We start from the raw sequence: 21,531 nt of genomic DNA, 5'->3' as shown, positions 1-21,531 counted from the left end.
GAACTAACGTGAAATATTAAAAATGAGGGGGACATGTCCACCCCACCCCAGGTGGAAATTACGCTCTTGATCTCCTGGCTGCTGATGTCTGGAACAGGAAATCCTTCACAGGGTTTAAAGGTTTACAGGAAATCCCGGTCTCGCACACTGGACCATTAAACCACTGCATGTGGTGATAACTTTACTTGTAACTGAGTATATTTACAACTGTTTGGCCATATTGAGGATAAGAAGCAAACTTAGCTATTATGGCTTAATAATGGAGGAGCCTGGAGAGACTGTAGTGAAATCTACAGCACATTTTCTTTGATGTCCACAAAGACACAGTCACCTTCTTAAATCAAACTTTTCTTCAGACACAGTTCATAAAAAACAGTCGACCACATCCCATCAATTAATGTACTCATTTATTGGGCCATTTCACATTACATTCATTCCATAGAAAATACATTCAAATGTGACACCTATGTTCAGAAAGTGCCGGCTTGTCAATGAAAGCAACAGCCAATAAAGTTTAAAGCATGTGTTAAAAATAGAAACAGCTTTTCCCATTTGCTCGTTGCAATACAAATATTGTTGATGTGTGAGCGCACACTATAAAAATATATTTATATCATACTGAAAATGGAAGTCAGTTCATGTTTTCTGGCTCTCAGTCACCAGTCTGTCATGTATTTATTTATTTCTGTCTATATTCATGTATTCATTTATTTATATATTTGTTTATCTTTAAGCATATGGCATAGCTCATTGAGTACCGTTATAAGACGTGCTGTTTAAGTCTGATTTTTTTTTTTTTTAATCATGAAGAGTAAAATGATCAACAGCTTTATCCGTTTCGTAGCTCTTCTTACAACAAAGCAATTTAAAAAAAAAAAAAACAGTTTTCACATTCAGTATGATAAACTGTCCTAAAATAAATCTAGAACGATCACTACTGCTAAAGGTAACCTCCAATCTACAACACATGTAATGTCTAATTCCTCAGTGATCTTTGGGGCAAGTGTTGCACGGCGAAGTGCTTTTTGGATTTCTGCATCGAGTCCAGTGTTAAGAAAACATACTCACAACCAAATTAGTCAACATGTGCACTGCACACCAGAGATAAATAAATGCTGTCGAGATAAATCCTCTTCTCTCCTTGAGTCAGTGCCTTCAAGAGGGATTATTAATCTCCTTGAATACGAGGAGCTGAGAGTTCTTTACCTCGTCATCATTGAAAACAGGATTTCTCTTACATACAGTAAGTTGAATAACTTACAAAAACTTGGAAACACACAGTATCATCGTCAGGTAGTTAAAGCCTGCATATTGCATTTTTCCCTCTGACATCGGACCGAATGTTTTAAAGTTCTCAGTGAAGTTCATGTATAAAATAGTACTGTTTTGTATCTGTGATAGCAGCAGCAGATTCATACATTTTAATGTTTTTATTTCTCATAATCGTTATATCTCTTTTGCAAAAAATAAGCTCGTACAACACATTTTGCAGTATTGTGTAGTATCTTTTAGGTCAAAGGTGTGTTCACTGGCATCAAATCAATAGTCACAGCTATTGTACCTTCTTAGTGTTAAGGCATGTGCACATGCCCACAGAGCACATGTGCATAGAGCAGGATAAGAAGTGCTTTTCATTCAACGAAAGAGGAAAAACAAGCCTCCACAGTTCAAACTGCCTCTTTGATTAATGCGTGAAGCTGCTGAAGTTCAACAGAAAATGAAAAAATGAAAACAGGTGGTTAAAGAAACTGATTTCTTCTCACTACAGCGTCAACCTACCGTGTGTGACTTCACAGAAAAATCATTGAAAAAACTATATAAGTCACGTTATGCTATAAAATCTGTCTGTTGACAGAGGAGTCCAATTAAAGAAGGGAAAAAAGGGAAATTAAGAGTTGACATTTATCATCTTGGCATATACTCCTCTGGAACTCCAGACATCCGCCCCTTCTTCAAGGCGGCGTCTACTGTTCTGATCAGTTCGTTGATGTTCGCTCGCATTTCGGGAGTGTAGGGGTCGTATTCAAGCTTTCGTAGCCCCGATCGCTTGAAGTTTCCATCCTTCTGGCCCTCGACGCAGAGCAGGCGGTCCTCGGAAACCTTCAAACCCAGAAACTGGACCATCGCCTTCAGCTTGGAGAACAGGTCCCTCTTCAGGTCCTCAAAGTGGACCACATGGACGTTCTTCCCATAATTCAGCCAGTCCAAAGTGTGGGATGCCCACCAAGGGGCATAGTTCCTCACAAACTCGGGCCACTCTGCAGGACAAACGAGAGGACAGGAAATAAATAAGGACTTGACGGTGCCAATGTACTAAATAAAGTCCATTATATTATGCAAATTGAAACACAGGAGACAACAACAACCACTCAGCTGAACTCAGCATTACACTTTAAAGTTCTTCTCCTGGCAGATTAAACCCTAAAAACTCAACTCTCTTCATCAAAATTACATATTTTGAAGACTTTGAAGATTTCAAGCACCTGGCTTTTACTTAAGTCTAAAGTTTCCCGTCTATATATATATCTCAGTATAGCAAGCTATAAAGTCAGTGTGGGGGCTGCATGAAGAGGAAGGGACAGACATGACGGCCAAACGCTGATGTCACTGAACTCAAGAGGTCTGTTGCAATTCATGGCAGGGTACATTAAGTCATAAGTCATTCCTGAAATGTTTGGACAGTAAAGTGGACATTCTTGGTTGTCAGTCAAACTGTGGAGGTACTGCAGGAAAATCCTTTGCTTGCATCTTTTACTCATTGATATTCCACTGGCCCATAAAAGCAGCGGCTGGCAGGAGGTGTGCTGCATTGGCATGTCTCTCTCCTGTTAGGAGAGGCTGTTAAGGTTTAAAGCCTGCTAAGTTCGAAGGCAACTTTAGCACCACAGTGGACAGAATATTATACACTGCATATAAAAACACCACCAGCTGCACAGAAACGCTGAGGAACTGCATCTCTGACCACACTGGGTCTGTTCTCCTTATTAGGCTTTCAAAAGAAAACTGAGCTTCAAATAAGAAGAAGCAACTGCAGCTTGAACATCCTGTCCTGCTAATGATTCGCTGAATATCAAATTAAGTTAAGATACTTATGATTTTGTTATCATAGGCCAAAATACAGAGGTTTATCTCGGAGCCTTTAACAGACGACACTGTGCTTTATGAAATGACACGCCCTTCAAAGTAAGTTACATCTGCCCCTGAGCTGACTTTACGGGGTCGCACTGGAAGGCAGCGTCTGCAGCATCATCTGAGCCCCACAGTCTCCCTCTGCAGAGGTGAGCGCATCACATGGTACCCGTGGCGCCCCGAACACAATGTCACGCCGACTCTCAAACTGGATCCTCTGTCTGTATTCGAAGTGGCAGCTGTCATAAAGCCTCTCTGCTCATGATGTCACTGCATCATTTCCCCAACAACACGAGGAACAAACATTCATCGGAGACGGCAGGCCGAATGTGCTGATGTTTTCACAAAGAGAGACAACTGCTGGGTCGGCAACTCTCCAGCCTCTGGAAAATCGATTAAACCTCACAGAAAGTCAGAGAGACGATACGCAGACGAGACAAAACCAGTTGCCATGGTTACTGAGACCCACTTTGGTGTACTGACAAAAGCAGAATATGCATGAAATGTAATGATGTGTTGGCAAAGGGCATGCAGTTTTACAGACAAAAAGTTATTGGACCAAAAGGATTCATTTCTTTAATTACTCCATTAACGATGACCTTATTAACTACCTTAATAATCAAGCAGACTTAAGAGGAATCCTACTTTGACCAAGCTGTGCTGACACAGTACCAAATGGTTGCACAATGCAGGGCGTCAGACAAAATGTCCAAATCTATCATAAAATCTATCAAAAACGGAGAGATTAAGTTTGTAAAAGTGGCTTAATATAATATATTAACATCAACTTTATAAATCAAGCAGCTAATTGTTACATAAACCAGAAGATGATTTTTTTGTGACTTCTTCAACGTAATCTTAGAGCAAGTTCCTTGGATGCACATAACAAGCTGTAACATGAAGGATCCCTGACAAGACTTAAAAATGTCACAGCTTCTTTAAAGGAACATTTTGTGAAACACGCTTATTCGAGTCAGATGAGAAATTAGAGCCAACAGCTAATTAGCTTAGCTCAGCACAGAGACCAAAAACAAGGGGAACCAGCTAGCTTAGCGCACTACCAGCACCTCGAAAGCTTAGTATCTCATTTGTTCAATCCCTTTAAGAAATAAACATGACAATTACAAGGTGTGTAGCTGTTTCCGGTCTTTGTGCTAAGCTAAGCTAACTAGCTGCTGAATGTATTATTCATCATACATTCCATTGTATGAACATGTGGCTGGTATCAATCTTCTCGTCCAATTGTCCATCAGAGAGCCAATAAATGTATTTCCTCAGATGAAGCTGAAGTTTCCAATCATTGCAACCGGGAAGAATAAAATGAAATAATGGACATATTTCAATACAAACAGTCCACACACACATGCATTTCCTAATTAAATGGGGCACAAGTGTCTGAGGAACCAGCTGGTTTTATCTGGCGGCTCGACTCATGATCTGACCAACCGGACTTACTGTGGTTATGGTTGGTTGGCTGTTTCATTTCTCATTTTTAAGAACAGTGTGCCTGATATCATGTACGAAATGTCTTCCAATCAAAACTTTGCTCAGCCACATTGGTTTATAAGGTCACAACCACTGACACAGCTCTGGGCTTACTGGCCCATTTCCTAACCATTCTACTCAGCACCATTTCCCAGTTCATTGAATAATACCACAAACTCTCTGTGAGGCCAATGGTAACAAATTTAGTTTTCAGTTTAATTTTATTCGGGGTGGGGGAAGTTTTTTTTTTTAATGCTGTCTCGTATGGGTTGCGAGTCCATCTGTGACATTTAAAGGATGGTGGCTTGTTTCGAAGGACTGAGGCTCAGCAAACCTTCAGTCATGAGTCATTTGTCCTTCAGCTGATGATAGATTTTGGCCATATGCTCACACATTCTTACATTTTGCCCCTTAACTAAACTGAAAAAAGTCTACTTCCTATTTTAAGTGTCTTGCTTTGAGTTACCAAAAGTTGCTTGGTTCAGTATTTTAGTTTTAAAAAGTTTTTTTTTTGCTTACATGACTATGCACGATGCATTCTTACAAATTCTGTACAATACAGAGGCCACAGCATCTCACCTTTCCCTCTCCAGTGGGCCTGGGAGGCAAATCCAATATGGCCACCATATTTTCTGTTAAATTCTGCCATGAGGGCTTTGTAGGGGTTTCGGATCATGAGGATGCTGGAGTCAAAGGCTTCGATCTCCTTCCTTCCACTCTCATGTGTCTTAATGCAGATCGTCCTCCCACTCCGCCAGTGGTCCCGCTCTCCTTTAAATCCTGTGATGACATCCCACAGTGAATATATTTAATCCACAGGTGCACTCGTGAATGGATATGTTATGAATCAGGCCAGATAAACGGCGATGCCTACCTTTGTTGTAAAGGGAGCCATCAAAGTAATAGCTGCCGGTGTAGAAGCCAGTGGCGAGCTCTATCAGGTGGCGAGCCCAGGTGTTGCCGGCTCCAGGGAAACTGGCGAGCGCCACCAGCTGCTTGGCTCGAGTGGGGAGGAAGTGCCGGTCCATGCAGCGGTTATCTGATAAAACACAGAGACCAACAGGCTATACTATTGATTTTTTTGTTAAAAAAAAAAAAAAAAAGAAATCTACAGTGATGTACAGTGATAAACACAGCCATGACGTAGGTGATAGACAGTCAGACTACAAAATGCTGGACAAGTTACTCAACACAAAGACCTGAAGTTAGTCACTTCCTGCTTATTAATTAAGTTTTGCAATAATACAGGCAAAAGGAAAATAAATATTATGTTGAAACATCGGAAGTTTGCGGTAAAGACATTTAACACACTGGAGAAAGGTCAAAAAAGTTTTAAAACAGAGATACAGACACGTTATGGTGCGATTTCTGTGTTGTGTGGGGGTTAGCTTGACTCCTCTTCATAACAAATTGCCTAATAATTCCCACTCGCTGACGTCAACGTGCTGCTGACGTCAGTTAAAAAAAAAGAAACAATGGGTGCAGATTTCTGAGTTGTCCTGACTATTTTCATGAAGTTCACTTCCTGCTGTGGCTTGTTTTTGTTTTTTGCTTCACAGTATTAAACCTCCTTTTCTGTTTATTGGGCTCAGCTGTTTGGTGCATTGAGGAAACACAACAACTTAGAACGAGACTAAAAAACAAAGGCATTTTTTGCAAAGACGCCTGAAATTTGATTATCAAAGTGTGTGATAAAGGTATGTGAAGTGCGTGTTTATATTTCCTGCATGCACAGCAAGTTTCCTCGAGTTTCCTCACATGACTTCCCACAGTGCACTGCTGCGACTGTGCTGCCAGGTGTTAGCCTCTGAGCTTTACCTTGAACCTGCGTCTGGTACACCACAAAGTACTCGTCGTTCCCGCAGCTCTCAAACTCTTCCCCGTGGCAGCGGTGGAGACACATCTCCTCGTTCTCCGGCTCATGGAGGGAGAAGAGAGGAGTCGGGAAGCCGCAGTAACATCGATCTCCAGCCAGGACGGCCAGCGATTTCTCCTGAAATACATCAGCCGTTACACACCGAAGACACGCTCACGCCCTCAAACTTACAATGCATGAACACACACATCCCCCTCACCCTCTCCGTGCACATGTCCACACACTTGTCCACAGACATGTTTTGGATGACCGCGCTGAAAGGAAGTGCCAGAGTGACATTGTCTGGCCTGTGGAAACACCCTTTGAAAATGGCGCTGCCATCTGAAACAGACAGAACCAAAATGTTACACCCCAACAGGAAAAAGAACCATAATATACTCCAGTTTTATGGTTACTGAGCACAGCTTCCATCAGATTGGCCTCTGTTCACTGACCCCTGATGAAGAGATCCCACAGAGACTCTCCCCGAGTCTACCGAGGCCCTGACATGCCAGCAGACTCGACCAATAGCAGCACTTACATCCCTGCAGTGTGTTGATGACCTTTAACCTCAGGTCCTCACTCTGGTCTGATGGATTGACCAAATATCACAATAGAGAGGAGCTGCTGCCTTATCACACAGGGTGTTTTTAGTTTATCTGCCAGATGTTTCATGTTTTGGATGTTTGATTTGCTGCTTCTGCACACGCATCCTACCTTAATTACAGAATGATTGGACAGTTATTACTTTTGAGCCTGAAGACTTTTTGGAATGATTAATCGATGAAAACGTTATGAGAAGAGAAAGTGGACTTAAATAATGGTTGAGCTGTTTATCATATGCAGCCTGTGACAGGAAGGTCGTGAGCAGCACCAATTTAATAAGAGAAAAAATCTGAACATCCATTTCACATTTACGTCAGGCTGTCAACATGTCAGCCACGCTGATACACATATAAGACCGTCTCTGCTGTCTCTCTGCATATGAAGCACTGATAACAGAGGAGGGAAACCAAACACTTGAAGCTTTTTACTCTGATAGATGCCACGATGAAGACAGCTTGCTTACTCAAACATCACTGAATAAAACATGCAAATGCTTCTGCTGCATTTCTTCCTTTTTTATGTTTACGCTACCAAAACCAGCCACTCACCAAGACTGCTGAGCTAATCTATCAGTGCTGTGAGGCTTGTAGCACCGCTTGCAAAGCCACATGTGGGTATCTAATGTTTTATTAATTTTTTGACCCTTTTCTCTAACTGAAGTTGCATTTTTAATGTCATGTCCATGTTCTCTTTATTCCACTGCAGTATGAGTGCATCGTCCTTCCGTTTCCCTCCTTTGCCCTCGCATGTGCCACAGCTTTTCAGATCAAATGCTTTTTTAATCCGGTTGACTCACACATATGCAGCATTCAAAGATATATCACACACAAAGCCTTGAGGAGCAAACAATAGATCATCGATTTTAACAGCCAGCTGAGGGAAATCTTCATGCTTTGCTTACGAATGATTGTATATCAATGAGGCAAAGGCAGAACAACATCTCTGCAGGATCATAGCTGTTAACTTTTACTGAAAACACTCAATCGTGTGACCGTGATGGTCTCTAAGTGGCAAAAACCGCAAAACAGCCACCTCAACACATTTCCTGCATTTCCTCTTTGATGCCCTGTGCATGGCTCACATGATAGAGATCAGGGTCAGAGGTGAAAACACAAACATGAAGAGCTTACTCAGCAGTCTGATGGACAGCAAAGGGAGGGGGGAAAAGCAGAAATGAAAATAATAACAATAAACTTGAAAAAAATAAACAAACAACATTGAACTGGACTGGGAAAGCGAGATTTAGATTCAAGAGTTGCTCAGATATTCGCCACAGATGTGTGAGCTAAAGCCCTTCGTATAAGCAGATAAATTCGTATAAGCAGTGGGCAGATGAGAAAAGGGAAGAACAAGCAGGGCGTGAAACGTTACCTCACCATGTGGCCGGGACTTTTTAAAATCTCACAGCAGAAAGTACCAAAGAAAGGAACCCGCATCTTGCAACAATTTTTTCAGTAAACTACCTCAGCACACAGTTCTTTTTCACTTCTGATAATCAGCTCTTCCCTCACTTCACTTCAGCTTTCCAGCAGCAGGCAGCGAGTGTTTATGATGCAGACCACGGCTGGCTGGGCTACGTAGGTAGCACAGCTCTCCGGGGGAAAGAGGTAAACACAACAGAGCAGCCCGCTCCCAACTGTGGCATCAACCCAAAATAAAACAAATATTTTCCCTCAAAATAGCATCTCTGTGCCTCAGCGGAGACTGTCGGTATGCCCGGCTATTCTTTTTTTTTTATATAAAATTCAGTTTTTTATTGAAAGAAATGATTCAAATTTGAAATGTGACACCGCTCTCTGGTGTTTACTTGATAGCCCCAGTGTGCAGCGGCTTCCTATGAACCCAGGGGAGTTTTGTTGTTGGTGCAGAGCGTCAGACTCACAGCGGCGCGCTGACTCCTGGCTCAGCTCCAGCCTATAGATGGACAGCCGGTTGGCTCCTCCGCACAGGTTGCTCTTCTCTCCTTTACACTCCATGTTGCATTCGCTCTCTGAGGCGTTGGGCGCCTGGATCTTGTGGCCACAGTAGCACTCTGCTCCGAACTCCAGACCCGCGTACATGTAACCTCTGGAGGATAGAGAAAAGAAAAAGGATTGGCATCGTTAGCAAAGGAAGACAGCTTGAGTGATTGCTCCATTATGTGTCTTAATCCTTCACCGGCCAATAGAGATTATCAATCAGAGCAAACCAGATAAGCAGAACCAAACACATGATGCACAGAAGATGCTGAGAGCACATCCAAACATTACTCTGGAATAACACGAAGATGAGAGAAATTACACTTGCTGTGAAGCTTTAAGGCAAAACCAATTATAAATATACTTGACAACTGAATCCATCACACAAGGTCTCTTCTCTGCTTTCTGTTTCTTCTCAGAGGATTTGACTCCCAGGAGGCCTTTCGGATGCAATTAGACGTCTAACACACCCCTCACACAGGACAAATCCCCTGGGCTGTCAATCAAACCCAAACCTCCATGTGCTGCTATGTGCTGTTGCCCCTCATTTGTTTGTCTGTTTTTATTAACTGGCTGCTCTGGGAGAAGCAAGAAGCAAGAGGAGGAAGGAGGCTGAAAACAAGCATATCTCTCCGTTCCTATCCTCCGCTCTGAGAATCAGTGATGGGTGTAATTCAATGCATTCGATAGTGCCGTTCCCGGGATTCCACGGGGAGGAGGAAGAGGTGAGAGAAAGATGGGTGAGGCAGCAGAGAGAGGGAGACGGGATGTGAGGAAACAGGAGACAAATGGAGGAGAGGAAAAGAGAGATAAATGCTGGAGCAGTCATGACATGTTTTTTATGGGCACTGGACACTTACACCGATACAGACATCAATAAGCAAAAAAATTGGATTCTAGAGTATCAGCTGACATTTTTTATGCACATATAAGTAACGTAATAGTAAAATTAATTAATTATGAAAGTGTTCTACTTGACTAAATATATGACTAAGTGTATGTGGACCCCGGAATATTACACACATATGGGACTCCCGGTCTGCAGGTATTTGCTCCCATTAAGCCTCAAAAGCATAACCGAGCTTGAACACTGACGTTTGGCGATGAGACCTGGCTCACAGACGGTTCTCCAACTCATCCCAAAGGTGTTGGATGCAAAGCCGGACTTTCAACCAGGCAAAGCCGGCAATTACCACAGAGCGAGAAAAAAAGGGTTTGTGCTCTTGACTCCTGGCTTTTCAGAGTACAATGTCAGGTGTGTGTGGCCAGGATCCACGGTCCCATTTCACAGAAGAATTGCACAAAAGAAAAGTGGTTCTTGAGATGCAAAACGAATCAGTTTATTTCATGTGTGAAAGTTTGACACATGTGTCACTCTGTGGACATGGAGTAAACTGATTCTCTTTGCATCTCAGGAGTCTCTGCTATGTTTTTTCTGTCAGTGTGCGGCACATTTTTCTATGAAATGGATCTACCACAGGGCCCCAGAGCTCCGGGCTCCAGGATTACTGTGTGTCAACTGGTTTATTCTAGTTTAATCAACAATTTGTTTGGGAATATTCAGCACAATTTCAGCTGACATGATGTCGGCCTTAAAGTGTGCCCTCCTTTATTACACAGGCCCTGTCGGTCGAGCTTATGATTTCAGTTTTGTGCGCTCATGTCGCATATTTCAAAGTTAATGTGTTTAGTCAAGTTATGACACAGAGAGGCTGGAGCCAGTCAGTTTTCCAGCACAGAAAAACAGCTCACACTGGACAGACAGCAGGAGAGAATGGGGGGTTAATAGGAGTCCAGCAGCTCATTTTTTCTCCTGAACAGGTTGATCTGGTCATGGTTGGACGGAGTTCAAACAGGGACTCGGCAGGCCAGTCGAGTTCCTCCACAGCAAACTCAAAAAGCGATTTCTTCATGGGCCACAGGGGCATTGTTGTGTTGAAATATAAAAAGGGCCTTCTCCGAACTGAATTGGAAACACATGTCTAAAATATCATTGAATGCTGTAACAGTGAGATTTACTTTTGTTGATACAAAGAGACCAAACCCAAACCCAGAAAAACTGCCCCCACAAAACAGGCGTGTCCACATACTTTTAGCCATATAGTGTATTTTAGCTGTATAGTTATGTAGTGTAGTGTATGATACAACCAATGATCGACAGAATCTCACCTTGAAGTGTCTTTAATAGCTGTTCTGGAGGTTTCGATCATATCACATGATCTTCATCAGCACATGTATTCTGCCCAGTTGCCATAATAATATGTCATATATACAGTAGATGGTCCAATTTCCGTTTTAAGTGGAAAAGAAAGCAGGACATGTCCCTTGAATCGGGTTGTGGGTTGCCAGGTTGTGGCGACAGATGGATTGAAATTGTATGTAGTGAGCAGATTGTGTGTGTAGATAATGTTTCATACACGTTTTGGAAACTTGGATGATGTCAGACAAACATACAAAATTTATGGATCTGTGTATGATGATTACTGATAATGAAGTTTGAGGGCCATGCATCGTTTGTGACTTTCCTGGGAGAAACAACAAATGCATGGCCTTAAAATATGAGGGGAACCCAGAAAAAATGCAAGTGTTGGCAGGTTCGCTCGAGAATATTAATGAGTGATAATATGACATGATGAAAAACTGAAGCTGTTTCCTCAACTGCAATTGCTTCTTTGCTTTCTCCAGAATCTGAGTTTCTCTTTCATTATTTTGTACAACAAGATATATGTCGACGTTAATATCTGTGACAAGCCTGCGTTGGTGAAGAATCGGCCGCCAGATCTTTGATCACTCTGGTTCTATGAAATACCACAAACGAGGAGGTACCGTTTAATCACTGTCAGCATTTTTAATATTCATATCAGCTCTCCTGCTCGTCTACTTTATTTCTGCCAGCAGAGATAAAAAGGAGAGAGAAGTGAGGGATGTCTAATGGATGTTTTTTTGTTGCTGTCGTACCTTTCTGCACAGTTGTCTTGGCAACGGAATACAGTCATTTTTTTGTAGTCAAAAAAGGAAACTCCTCTCAGTGCTCTTTTCTGCGTGTCGTCAACGTAGCAGCCGATATACTTTGCTGAAAAAGAGGAAAAATGTAAGTTAGTCATGTACACAGACAGAGAGACACATTTTTAACATAAAACACAGAGTTTATTAATAAATACAGTGTTTGTGGCAGAACAATTGACTTCAGCTCACTGTCAAAAGAATATGTGAAACAGCTGTTTGACAAGCAGTATCGTCTTTATGCCGGCACAGTGTAGTAACAGAGCACATGAGGAGTCCAAACTGGGGCAGAGTCTTTATTTATTTATAAAGACACACATCCCCTTCTAGTGGCATGTAACTGTAGTGGCAGTCATCGCTGCATTATTTCAGAAGTGAGTGGGGGTTGGGCTTCAGTGAACCTCTGCAGAGGCAGAAACCCTTCATCGGCTTCCTCCCTCCCGTTAAAACTCGGCTCCCCTGTCTAACCGAGCTGCACAGGCTCTACTGTACCTTTAACAAACAAACCTCTCGCCATCTGTGCTGTGCCATTACCCCTCTGAGCCTCTGTTAATAGCTAAATGAGTCCTAGTCCGCTGCATTACTTTAATTGTTATGGTCTCAAGGCCTGCATTTCAGCAGCATGTGGTGTGCTGCAGGATTCCACTGTAATCTTCCTCCTAACTATTGTTTAGCTGGAAAATAATCTGCTTTATGATGAAGGGAAACGATTTAAATGAAGCTGGAACCTCTTAGCTGAATAGTATATTCCTGCCTAGTATGACATCAGGGTAAAGGATGAAACTCGTGTGTCCATATTACTGTCAGCTGCTCTGCTTTGACACACAAAACCTCCCCGTACCCGGAGGAGCATATTAACTAATGTCAACAGTGTTCCAGCTAGATTCTTTCCCCAGTCTACTCCTGTTTGGCCTTCAGTACAATATGCTTCTGTGCAGACTGCAGCATACAGTACAACTGTGTACATGTGCTGCAGTCTGCACCTTATGCTGCAATATTTTGTCCACATTAAATTCATATCCCAGTGAGACGGAGTGCATCTGCAGTGAGAGGAGAGGAAGGAAAAATATATAATAGGGTTTTGGAGATGGTTTAGACTGCAGAGTAATGAGTGGTGCTGGATGTATGCGAGCAAACAAATGCTTTGAAGCTACTAATTACTCTACGATCACTTCCGCTGCAGTCTTGCAATGTTAGCGTTTCAGAGAAGGGAAAGGATGGGAGGAGAGGAGGAGAGGAGGAGAGGAGAGGACCGAGCCAGACTGAGAGACCCTCATTTGATCAGCTTGGATTTATATTGTTAACATGTTTGCTTTGCCGACCTTGAATTGGAAAAAAAAAAAAAAAAAAAAAAAAAAACCTAGCTTGAGACTGTTCTTGCAAATCATTGTCCTTTAATATTGTACACTGTACTGTGCAGCAGGGTACTGCGTTGCACTGTGACTCAGAGATTTCATAATAAAATCACTTATTTATTTTCTCTTCGGGCTCCCAGAGGCTGGCGTCTGTCCCGGGGCAGAGGGAGTTAAAAATCAGCAGCCTCCACATTTTGTCACAGCGCTAACACAGACAGAGCAGCAGTCACTCACACTTATGTTTCATATTTATGGGCAGTTTAGATTCTTCACCTGCCTGTACTGCACTCTGGAGGGAAACCAGAAGCCCGCACAACCATAACAGAGTCATCGTAAAAATCCTGCAGATATTTATGTCTATTCAGTGTCATTTTTAAGGTGTCATGGAGATGAATAAATAGAAACATCCATATGGAACGAGCTGGTTTCCAGTCGTCTCCCTGCCAGCCGTATATAGACAAGTTTATAACTGCTGAACTGAATATTTCCCATAATACCTACTTAATAATAACCACTACTCACTACTTTAGATTTCTTCTCCACTGCACTTACATTGTACTACATTTAATTGACAACTTAAGATTTAGATTTTACCTAGACAAGGTGATCAGTTTTTAAAATATGATCCATTATTATAGATTAAACTGCCCAAATGAACATCAAGTAGTTAAGCTTAGCTCCACTTCTATCAGCTACATAACAAAATGCTTACTGTCTAAATCATTAGAATAAAATTGCACTGTACAACTTCAATGTTGGACTTTGGATATATTCATTTCATGTTACTTTATACTTCCTTTTCATCACATTTCAGAGAAAATTTTGTGCCTTTTACTCGACTACATGTATCAACAGCTATAGTTACTTTGCAGATTAAGATTTAAATGCAAAAAACACAATCAGTTTATTAAATGAGACTGCCAAACTGTATGCAACTTGTTTAAATTAACTTTAGCTACAATATCAAATGCTACTTAACATGTGAATGCATCAGTAATAATAATCCAACAGTAAAAAAGATGTATATAGTATTTCACTCTGAAAGGAGCTTTTCTGTATGAGTTATTTTGCAGTTTTGAATGAAGGACATTTCTTGGTATATTTTTTTATTCATTTAGACAGTGACAGCTGGAGAGAGACAGGAAAGGCAGGGGACAGAGAGGAGAGGACATGCAGCAAAGGGTCCAGGCTGGAACTGAACCCGACCCGCTACGATAAGCACTCGCTCTGCCGGGCGAAGGACATTTGCTTGTTACAGAGTATTTTCACATTACTACGTTTCCTTAACAACAACAACTGCTTCTATTTTCTATTGTGTTTCATTGGAAGGTTTGGACTAACAATCAGCTGTTTCCTTGAATACATGTTAGAGATATCCAGTGTTGGCTGCGTTTTTAATAATTTATACTTCATCCAGGAGTGCAGAGAGTGTTTGACAGGCTAAGAAAAGCAGAGAGGAGGAAGAGAGAAGTGTTGCCATGCAAGTAAATGATATCCTCTAATCAGCTAATTTGATCGTGTTTCATTTGAAGAGAAATAAGTGCAAAGGAAATTCATGCCATCCAAGGTCAGAGACATCGGCTCTGGACACAGACTTCCTGTCCTCGCGCTGGTGTTATCAAAACATGGTGTGATTTGATAGGACGTCAGATAACAACGAGGAGTTTACATGTAAACGTCCTCCGACAGGACTGAGCAGTCGCACAGTTTACAAACCGAGCAGATAAAAGCGTAAAGGCAGCGATTATGATGTTGAGATGTTGTGCCTGTGTTGCAGCTCGAGCGTGGCTGAACATGTGCCGAGCAGCACAAAGCCAAGCTGCAGCTGCAGCACTGTGGGTGAGACCCTCACTCTGAGACAAGACAGAGGGCTTAATCATAATCACCATCTCTCTCCACTCTCGAGAGATTCCTACATGACCAATTACAACCAGAAATTCTGAGTCATTAACATGATGCAGTTTGTAATCAGAGACTACTTTGAATCAATTTCATATTAACATGAAGTGTTGGGATAAGTGCTGCCTGTGTGTTTGCCAGTAGATGTGCATTATAAATCAGCCTGCACTAAAAAGTTTTAATTTCTAACAATTTGTTGAATATTTTATTCTGACAAAAACAATGATATAACAATTGTTCTGATAATATTTTACACAAGAATCCAGTCTTGCAGACAGAGTGATCATTAATATTTCAACGATGCAATTATTCTTGCAATGGCGGGCACGTATTGTTATTATTCCCTCATTTAAAATTAATTTATTGTGCCAGTAAATTTTATTTATATGTTTGCTGATCTGCACAAATGCACACTGCAGCTTTATTATGTGGGAGAAGCTGATGGTCACCACAGACTATAAGGTCAAATCTCATCTTTTATAATTTACCATAATTTTTCTTTTTGAATTTTGAGATCAGTGTACCCACCTCTTCCATCGTCCATGTCTTTGGCATTGCGTCCTTTAAGTGCACGGTTCCAGTTGCTGGTGTAGTCTCCCCCCCTGCTCACCGTCCCACGGCCCTCCTGTCTGACCTTTTTCATCCACGGAGGGCCATACCTCCGTCCAGACCTGCGCGTCTCCTTAAACACTCGACTCATGATGCCAAGCCCCCGAGCGTCTGACAAAGTCCGGCTGCCCATCTCCGAAGCTACCACAGAGTCCCGGCCCCCCCTGGCTCCGGGGCCGCTGTCCCCGACGAAGCCAGAGTGCAGGAAGACGAGGCTCCCGGCGGTCAGGTAGAGGAGGATGAGGGAAAAGAATCGGACAGGTTTCCTGCGGAAATAGCGCTGTATCTTCAGCAGAGGCTTGGCCATGCTGGCTCCCCCTGCCACTCAGACACAATCTTCCAGTAAAGAAAACTCATAAAGCAGAAGAATCAAGACCAGCTCTCAATCTTTCCACCACACAGCCCCACAGGGCCCCAAAAAAAATGAAGAAAAAGTCAGTTAGAGTGTCTTAATCCTGAATGAAGGTCATCCAAACAATAGCATGACTCTTCCCTCATGTATGCCTCTTCAGTCTCATGAGGATGCTGCTCAGTTTACACCTTTGCACTGTGCAGCTCTGCAGACTGTGTCCACACGAGAGTCTCTCTGCGTTCCCTCTGACAGTTCTGCCCTGAGAGCCGGCTCCGGGGCCACGGCATGAAAGGTGAGCGGCTCAGAGGGAAAGATGATCACCCAACACTGCTTTCACTCCAATTATCAGCCTGTAGAGATGCCACACCAGCGCAGCAGTGGCACTTTCTCCCACACTGTGCAGAACGAAGAGGGTTTTATTTAGTAGCTTCGTCTTTGTGCGGCTGGCTATTCACTGAGACGATCCGGGAGAGAGGGGGTGTGACTCACCATCTGCAGTAAAGACACACACACACACAAAAAGGAGAAACAAGTGTACACCTGAGTAAGCTTTATCGCACATGGAGGAGGAGAAACAACATGAGCAGGTTACAAAAGGACGAAGTCAGTGCATCACCTGCAAGGGAGTACATGTCAAACTTCCTGCTGAGCTTTAACACCATCCAAGAAGAAACTGACTGTTATAAGTTAAACCATCCTCGTTCTTTTTTCTGTAAAACTCACATTAATGAGAACATAAACTTAGAGCAAAGATTAGCAAAGGCATAAATCTAGGATTAAAAGCAACTATCTGGGAAACTTATCTGTTGTTATCTGTTGTTAGTTTGTGCACCAGTCAGAAAAGCTTCACTGCAACAAGCTCAGAGCTCCACATTATCTTTAATAAATTAGGTTAAGCCGGAAGGGGAAAAACAGAAACAAAGCTCTGCCCTGCGGCATTTTCACTGATGTCTTTTGGAACGAATGTGTGTGGGAATAGAGGGGAATTAAAAACATTATTCAGGATGATTGGAGGTGGTGATAATTTGCAAGAATGTGTGACAGGGAAAGAGCAAACAGCCTCACTTGATTTTTTTTTTTACTGAGGTGAAAAAACTGCGAGTTGCGTCTACTCATCCATTAAATTCAGAGCTTATGCTGTAATGGGTTGTCTTTTTCTTATCATAATTCTCTTCAAGATTTTACACTGATTACTGCGGTTTCTTTGGGATCCTGACTTCCCAATTCCTCTGCAGCATCTCTCAAAGGAGTCTCTGTTCTGGGACGAGCCCGGGAGGCTACAATTGGAAGGTGTAATGCAACACTCCTCAGGGTCAGGGAATTTTCCAGAACATTCGAGGGGACACTCGCCCTTGTGGCTCTCTGTCTGCCCCGGGACTAATCCGCAGAATGCTTGTCACCTGAAACCTCAATGGCACCGCAGACCCCCCTTTGGCTTCCCGCCCCTCTACTTTCCCTCCGGTAGTCTGGGAAGAGTCTGGGCCTGCAAGGAGAAATGGATCACATTCTGCTCATGAGCTTCAGTCTGCAGCGTGTGAGCACAAAGACAATACTCATCCTGTCTCACTTCTCAAAACTTTGCCTCAGCGTCCTGTTCGGGAACTTCTAAATATCTGCAAGGACAGGTTTCATTACAGACGTCTTTGTCTGCTCTTTAATTATTCAGTGTTTTGCTCATTTTAAGATCAAATCTCTTTTCCTGAGTCAAGTTCAAATCATAAGCACTAAATGTTCTGAGGTATAAATGAAGGGTGTTGCAGCTGATGAGTCAAAGTTAATAAAGACACAAAGTGAATCATATTAGTGGGGTTCATACTCAGGACATAAAAGACATCATTTGTTCAGGCTTCACTGTTTCAAAATAATGAGAAAATACTGTCCTAGAAATAAATCTGTTCTGCTGTCTAATTGCTGGAATAAGGCTAAAGCTACAGTTCAGAGCATGCACAGATAAATCTGCTTGATTTTGTTTGAGATTTTGAGAAATATTTGTTCACTTTCTTGCAGCGAGTCAGATGAAAAAAATGTATAACATTGTCATGTCTACACACTTAATATGAAACTACAGCCAGTGGCCAGAGGAAACAGCTGGCTAAAAAACCTCTACAGCTCACAAATGAACACATTATATCCTGTTTTTTTAATCCAAACACAAACAGAAATGTAGATGTTTTACTGGGTGTTAGTCTATGTACCTGACTAATTCTTGGCAGTCTTTATGCTAAAGTAAGCTAAGCTAATCAGCCGCTGGCTTTACCTTTATATTTAGGGCAGAGGCTGGAATCAATCTTGTCATCGAAATCTCCACAAGAAAGCAAATATTTAAACAAACCATGCCTTTAAACATTTGTGTGTGAAAAGTCAGATAATATCAGTGATTCCCATGAACAGCCTGTATTCAACAGGGAAAGCAGTTACACAGTGTAATAATTCCTTAGATTCATTTCCTCGGTGCAACAGCTGCATAAACAATACTGAAATATTGAAATAGTGAAAAGAGACTCCTACGGTATCCATAAGCACAGAGATTTTTCAGTCCATTTTCAGTATTTTGCTCCATGACGATGGAGAAACGATTCATCTTTCAGGATGAACAAGATGCAATAACTCTTTAACAAGCAGGTCTGTGTTTCAAACTGAATAATTTGTTTGCCTTAGAGAAATTAATCATATCTAGGTTAAGATCCCTACAGGGTTTCGAGGTCTACATAGAAAAATACAACTGTGTATTTCAACCCGCCTCTGACTCCGAGCTCACTGTGGAGGGAAACACTATCCTGAAAATGTGTTGTGGCCTCTTGATGGGACTGACAGAAAAGATGTACAGGAGAGCATTGTTTTAGGGCTGTGTGTGTGTGTGTGTGTGTGTGTGTGTGTGTGATGTCATGGTGGCTACAGCTAAAAAGCAGCACGGTGCTTCTGTTCTGATAACCCAGTAAACAGATTTATGAAGGTGGACAGATGGAGAAAATGACATAAGGATACAGTGCATGTGACACCCACCCAGGCTGTCTCACAACAGGGCCACACACAGGTTGATTACTGGTGTTAATAATTCAAACCCCCCCATCATTACAAAAATGAAGTTGACCTAGTGGCTATTTTGCAGGTTCAAATGACAAAGAACAGTGTGGATGGAGTCTGGCTGCACCTGTATGGATCCTTCATATTGTATGACTGGGGGTGTACACTGTCACACAGGCGGCTCTGTGACACTGTGCTTGAAGGCACAGCAGTGCACAACATGCTCACGATGACAATGCTAACATGCTGATGCTTCAAAGGTATAATGTTTAACATGTTTGCCGAGTGAGTTAAGTGTGCAACTATGCTAAAATTTGTTAATTAGCAATACACAAAGTACAGCTGAGGCTGATTGGAATGAGATTAGATCTACAGGTAATAAACCAAAGTTTTGCATGAATTAAAATCTTCACTTGACACAAAAATGGAAAGAGGGAGGAAAGAGGAAAAGTTGGGGGGTTATCCATCATGAATGTGTGTAAAAAAAAACTTAAAGGCAATCCATGGAACAGTTCACATTGGATCATAGTGGTGGACCATGTGACTGGTAGAGCCATCCCTCAAGCCGTGCTGCTAATGTGGATAAAAGTCACACCATCACATAACAGCTTCATATACTGTAAATTTCTGCAATTAAGAGCCACAGCAGGTGAATTTCATTCACAAGTGGGTAAAATTCAGATGTGACACTTGTAAACAGAGGAAAACGAAATGCAACAGATGACAGATAGGAGGTGCTGCAGAGGTCTTTTTGCCAAATCATGGCAATTACTCATGTGGAGCGGACATGAACTCACTGACTGACCATTAATTCACATTCATATTAAATGAGCCAGCAAATATTTAATCACAGCGGATTTAGAGGAGGAAACGTCAAAGTTAATCTTTGGCGAGCAGGCTGACAGCCAGCTCAGCTTGTGCTGCAGGCAAATGGCTCCACAAGTCAGTCCATAAATATTCTTCATATCTGTCCTGGGACACATTGACCAGAGAGAGGGTTGAGCAAGACGGAGCTGTGGTCAACACTGTGACACCTCTCGAGTTCAGGAACAACACTTAACTGTCAGCCAGCAGGGACAACTGGTGGGTTCGACAAACACGGAGTCACCTTGATGCAAGAGAGACCTGCTGTAACGTGATACCAGCAGCGGAAAGCTAACAGAGTGACTATGTATTACTTTTTTGTGGTTTGAAGGAAAGAAACTGCTAAGAAATAATACAAAAAAGAAAACTTTGTGCAAGATGTAAAAAGACAATATATCCTCAGATTTCAATCGAAGAGGTTGGATATTTAGGAGCTGGATATTTTCACGATAGAAGCAGATGAAATCTTCAGTGTTGTTACTCGGTTCTGCAGATGTAATCAATTTCCATTCCCCCGTCTCTCGATTGCCAAAAAGCATTCATTTCGCTCAAACGTGGGTGAGGCTTTTTAACTGCCAGACCTCAAATCTCCACTGCAAATCACACCAGCTGAATCAAATTAGTTGTGATATCCTCCCACAGTTTAAAATGGGCTTTTCTTGCTGTGTTTTCACTGTGGTAAAAGTTAGAAAAATACAGGAAACCAACTGTATGGCCAGCGAGCTTATCTTTGGTGCACAGTAGAAGCAACACTGATAGTCATGAACGGTGGGCTTTTACAGGGAAGAAACACTCATTATTGTGACAGAAATGGTCCGCGTTAACAGTGGCAGGAAGAAGAGGTTATCCGGTGCACGGCCACCAGCGTTGGTGGGAAAGGAAGCCATCTGAGTCTTCTCTCATTGTCCTTGTTTTCTAACCCGTATTACGTGCATGCACGTTCGACTTTAAGCCCCATCCTGTAAAAGTACTGTACTGTACTGTAACATGCCCCCAGTTCTTCGGCAGCAGAAGGGTTAACGGCGTTAGCTGCAGCAGCCCTGACCCTCCCCTCACCCTGGGGCCTGTCTTTCCGCTCTCCTAGTGTGTTTGGCCTGCCAGTGCGCATTAGCCATGTTTGTCAAATCAAATCAAACGAAAGATCACATTCCTCCCCCGGTGATAACACTGGCCATGCTTGCGTTCAACTTTACAGAGATTGCTCCACGGCATCCTACTCACAAAGTTCTGTCATTACAGGTCGGGGGAAAACTCAAGACCCCCAGAACGCAGCAAGGTTGTTGAGAACACGCCTGAATGACGACTTAATACATAACACGTCTACATGAGTGCAAAAGTGTGTTGCAATGCCAAATTGATGTAAATTATGATTCAGGTGTAACAATAAGATAA

The 21,531-nt window shown here is 42.3% G+C and overlaps 1 protein-coding gene across 3 annotated transcripts in view; it reads right to left on the bottom strand.

Moving 5' to 3' along the window:
• Positions 1–390: 390 nt before the first annotated feature.
• wscd2 (WSC domain containing 2) overlaps positions 391–21,531 on the bottom strand; it is a 41,797-nt gene continuing 20,656 nt past the window's right edge. For all 3 annotated transcript variants that reach the window (XM_076731360.1, XM_076731359.1, XM_076731358.1), the window contains 8 exons: positions 15,819–16,743; positions 11,992–12,106; positions 8,958–9,142; positions 6,690–6,811; positions 6,433–6,607; positions 5,489–5,653; positions 5,194–5,394; positions 391–2,258 (listed from right to left, as the gene is read on the bottom strand). In XM_076731360.1, the coding sequence (XP_076587475.1) occupies positions 1,906–2,258; positions 5,194–5,394; positions 5,489–5,653; positions 6,433–6,607; positions 6,690–6,811; positions 8,958–9,142; positions 11,992–12,106; positions 15,819–16,206 (1,704 nt within the window). In that variant the 5' untranslated portion in view covers positions 16,207–16,743 and the 3' untranslated portion in view covers positions 391–1,905. The remainder of the gene's footprint in view (positions 2,259–5,193; positions 5,395–5,488; positions 5,654–6,432; positions 6,608–6,689; positions 6,812–8,957; positions 9,143–11,991; positions 12,107–15,818; positions 16,744–21,531) is intronic.

The sequence above is a fragment of the Chaetodon auriga genome, chromosome 5 (genome assembly GCF_051107435.1).
Source record: "Chaetodon auriga isolate fChaAug3 chromosome 5, fChaAug3.hap1, whole genome shotgun sequence".
Classification (NCBI taxonomy): domain Eukaryota; kingdom Metazoa; phylum Chordata; class Actinopteri; order Chaetodontiformes; family Chaetodontidae; genus Chaetodon; species Chaetodon auriga.
This window is presented reverse-complemented; position numbering and strand designations above follow the sequence as displayed.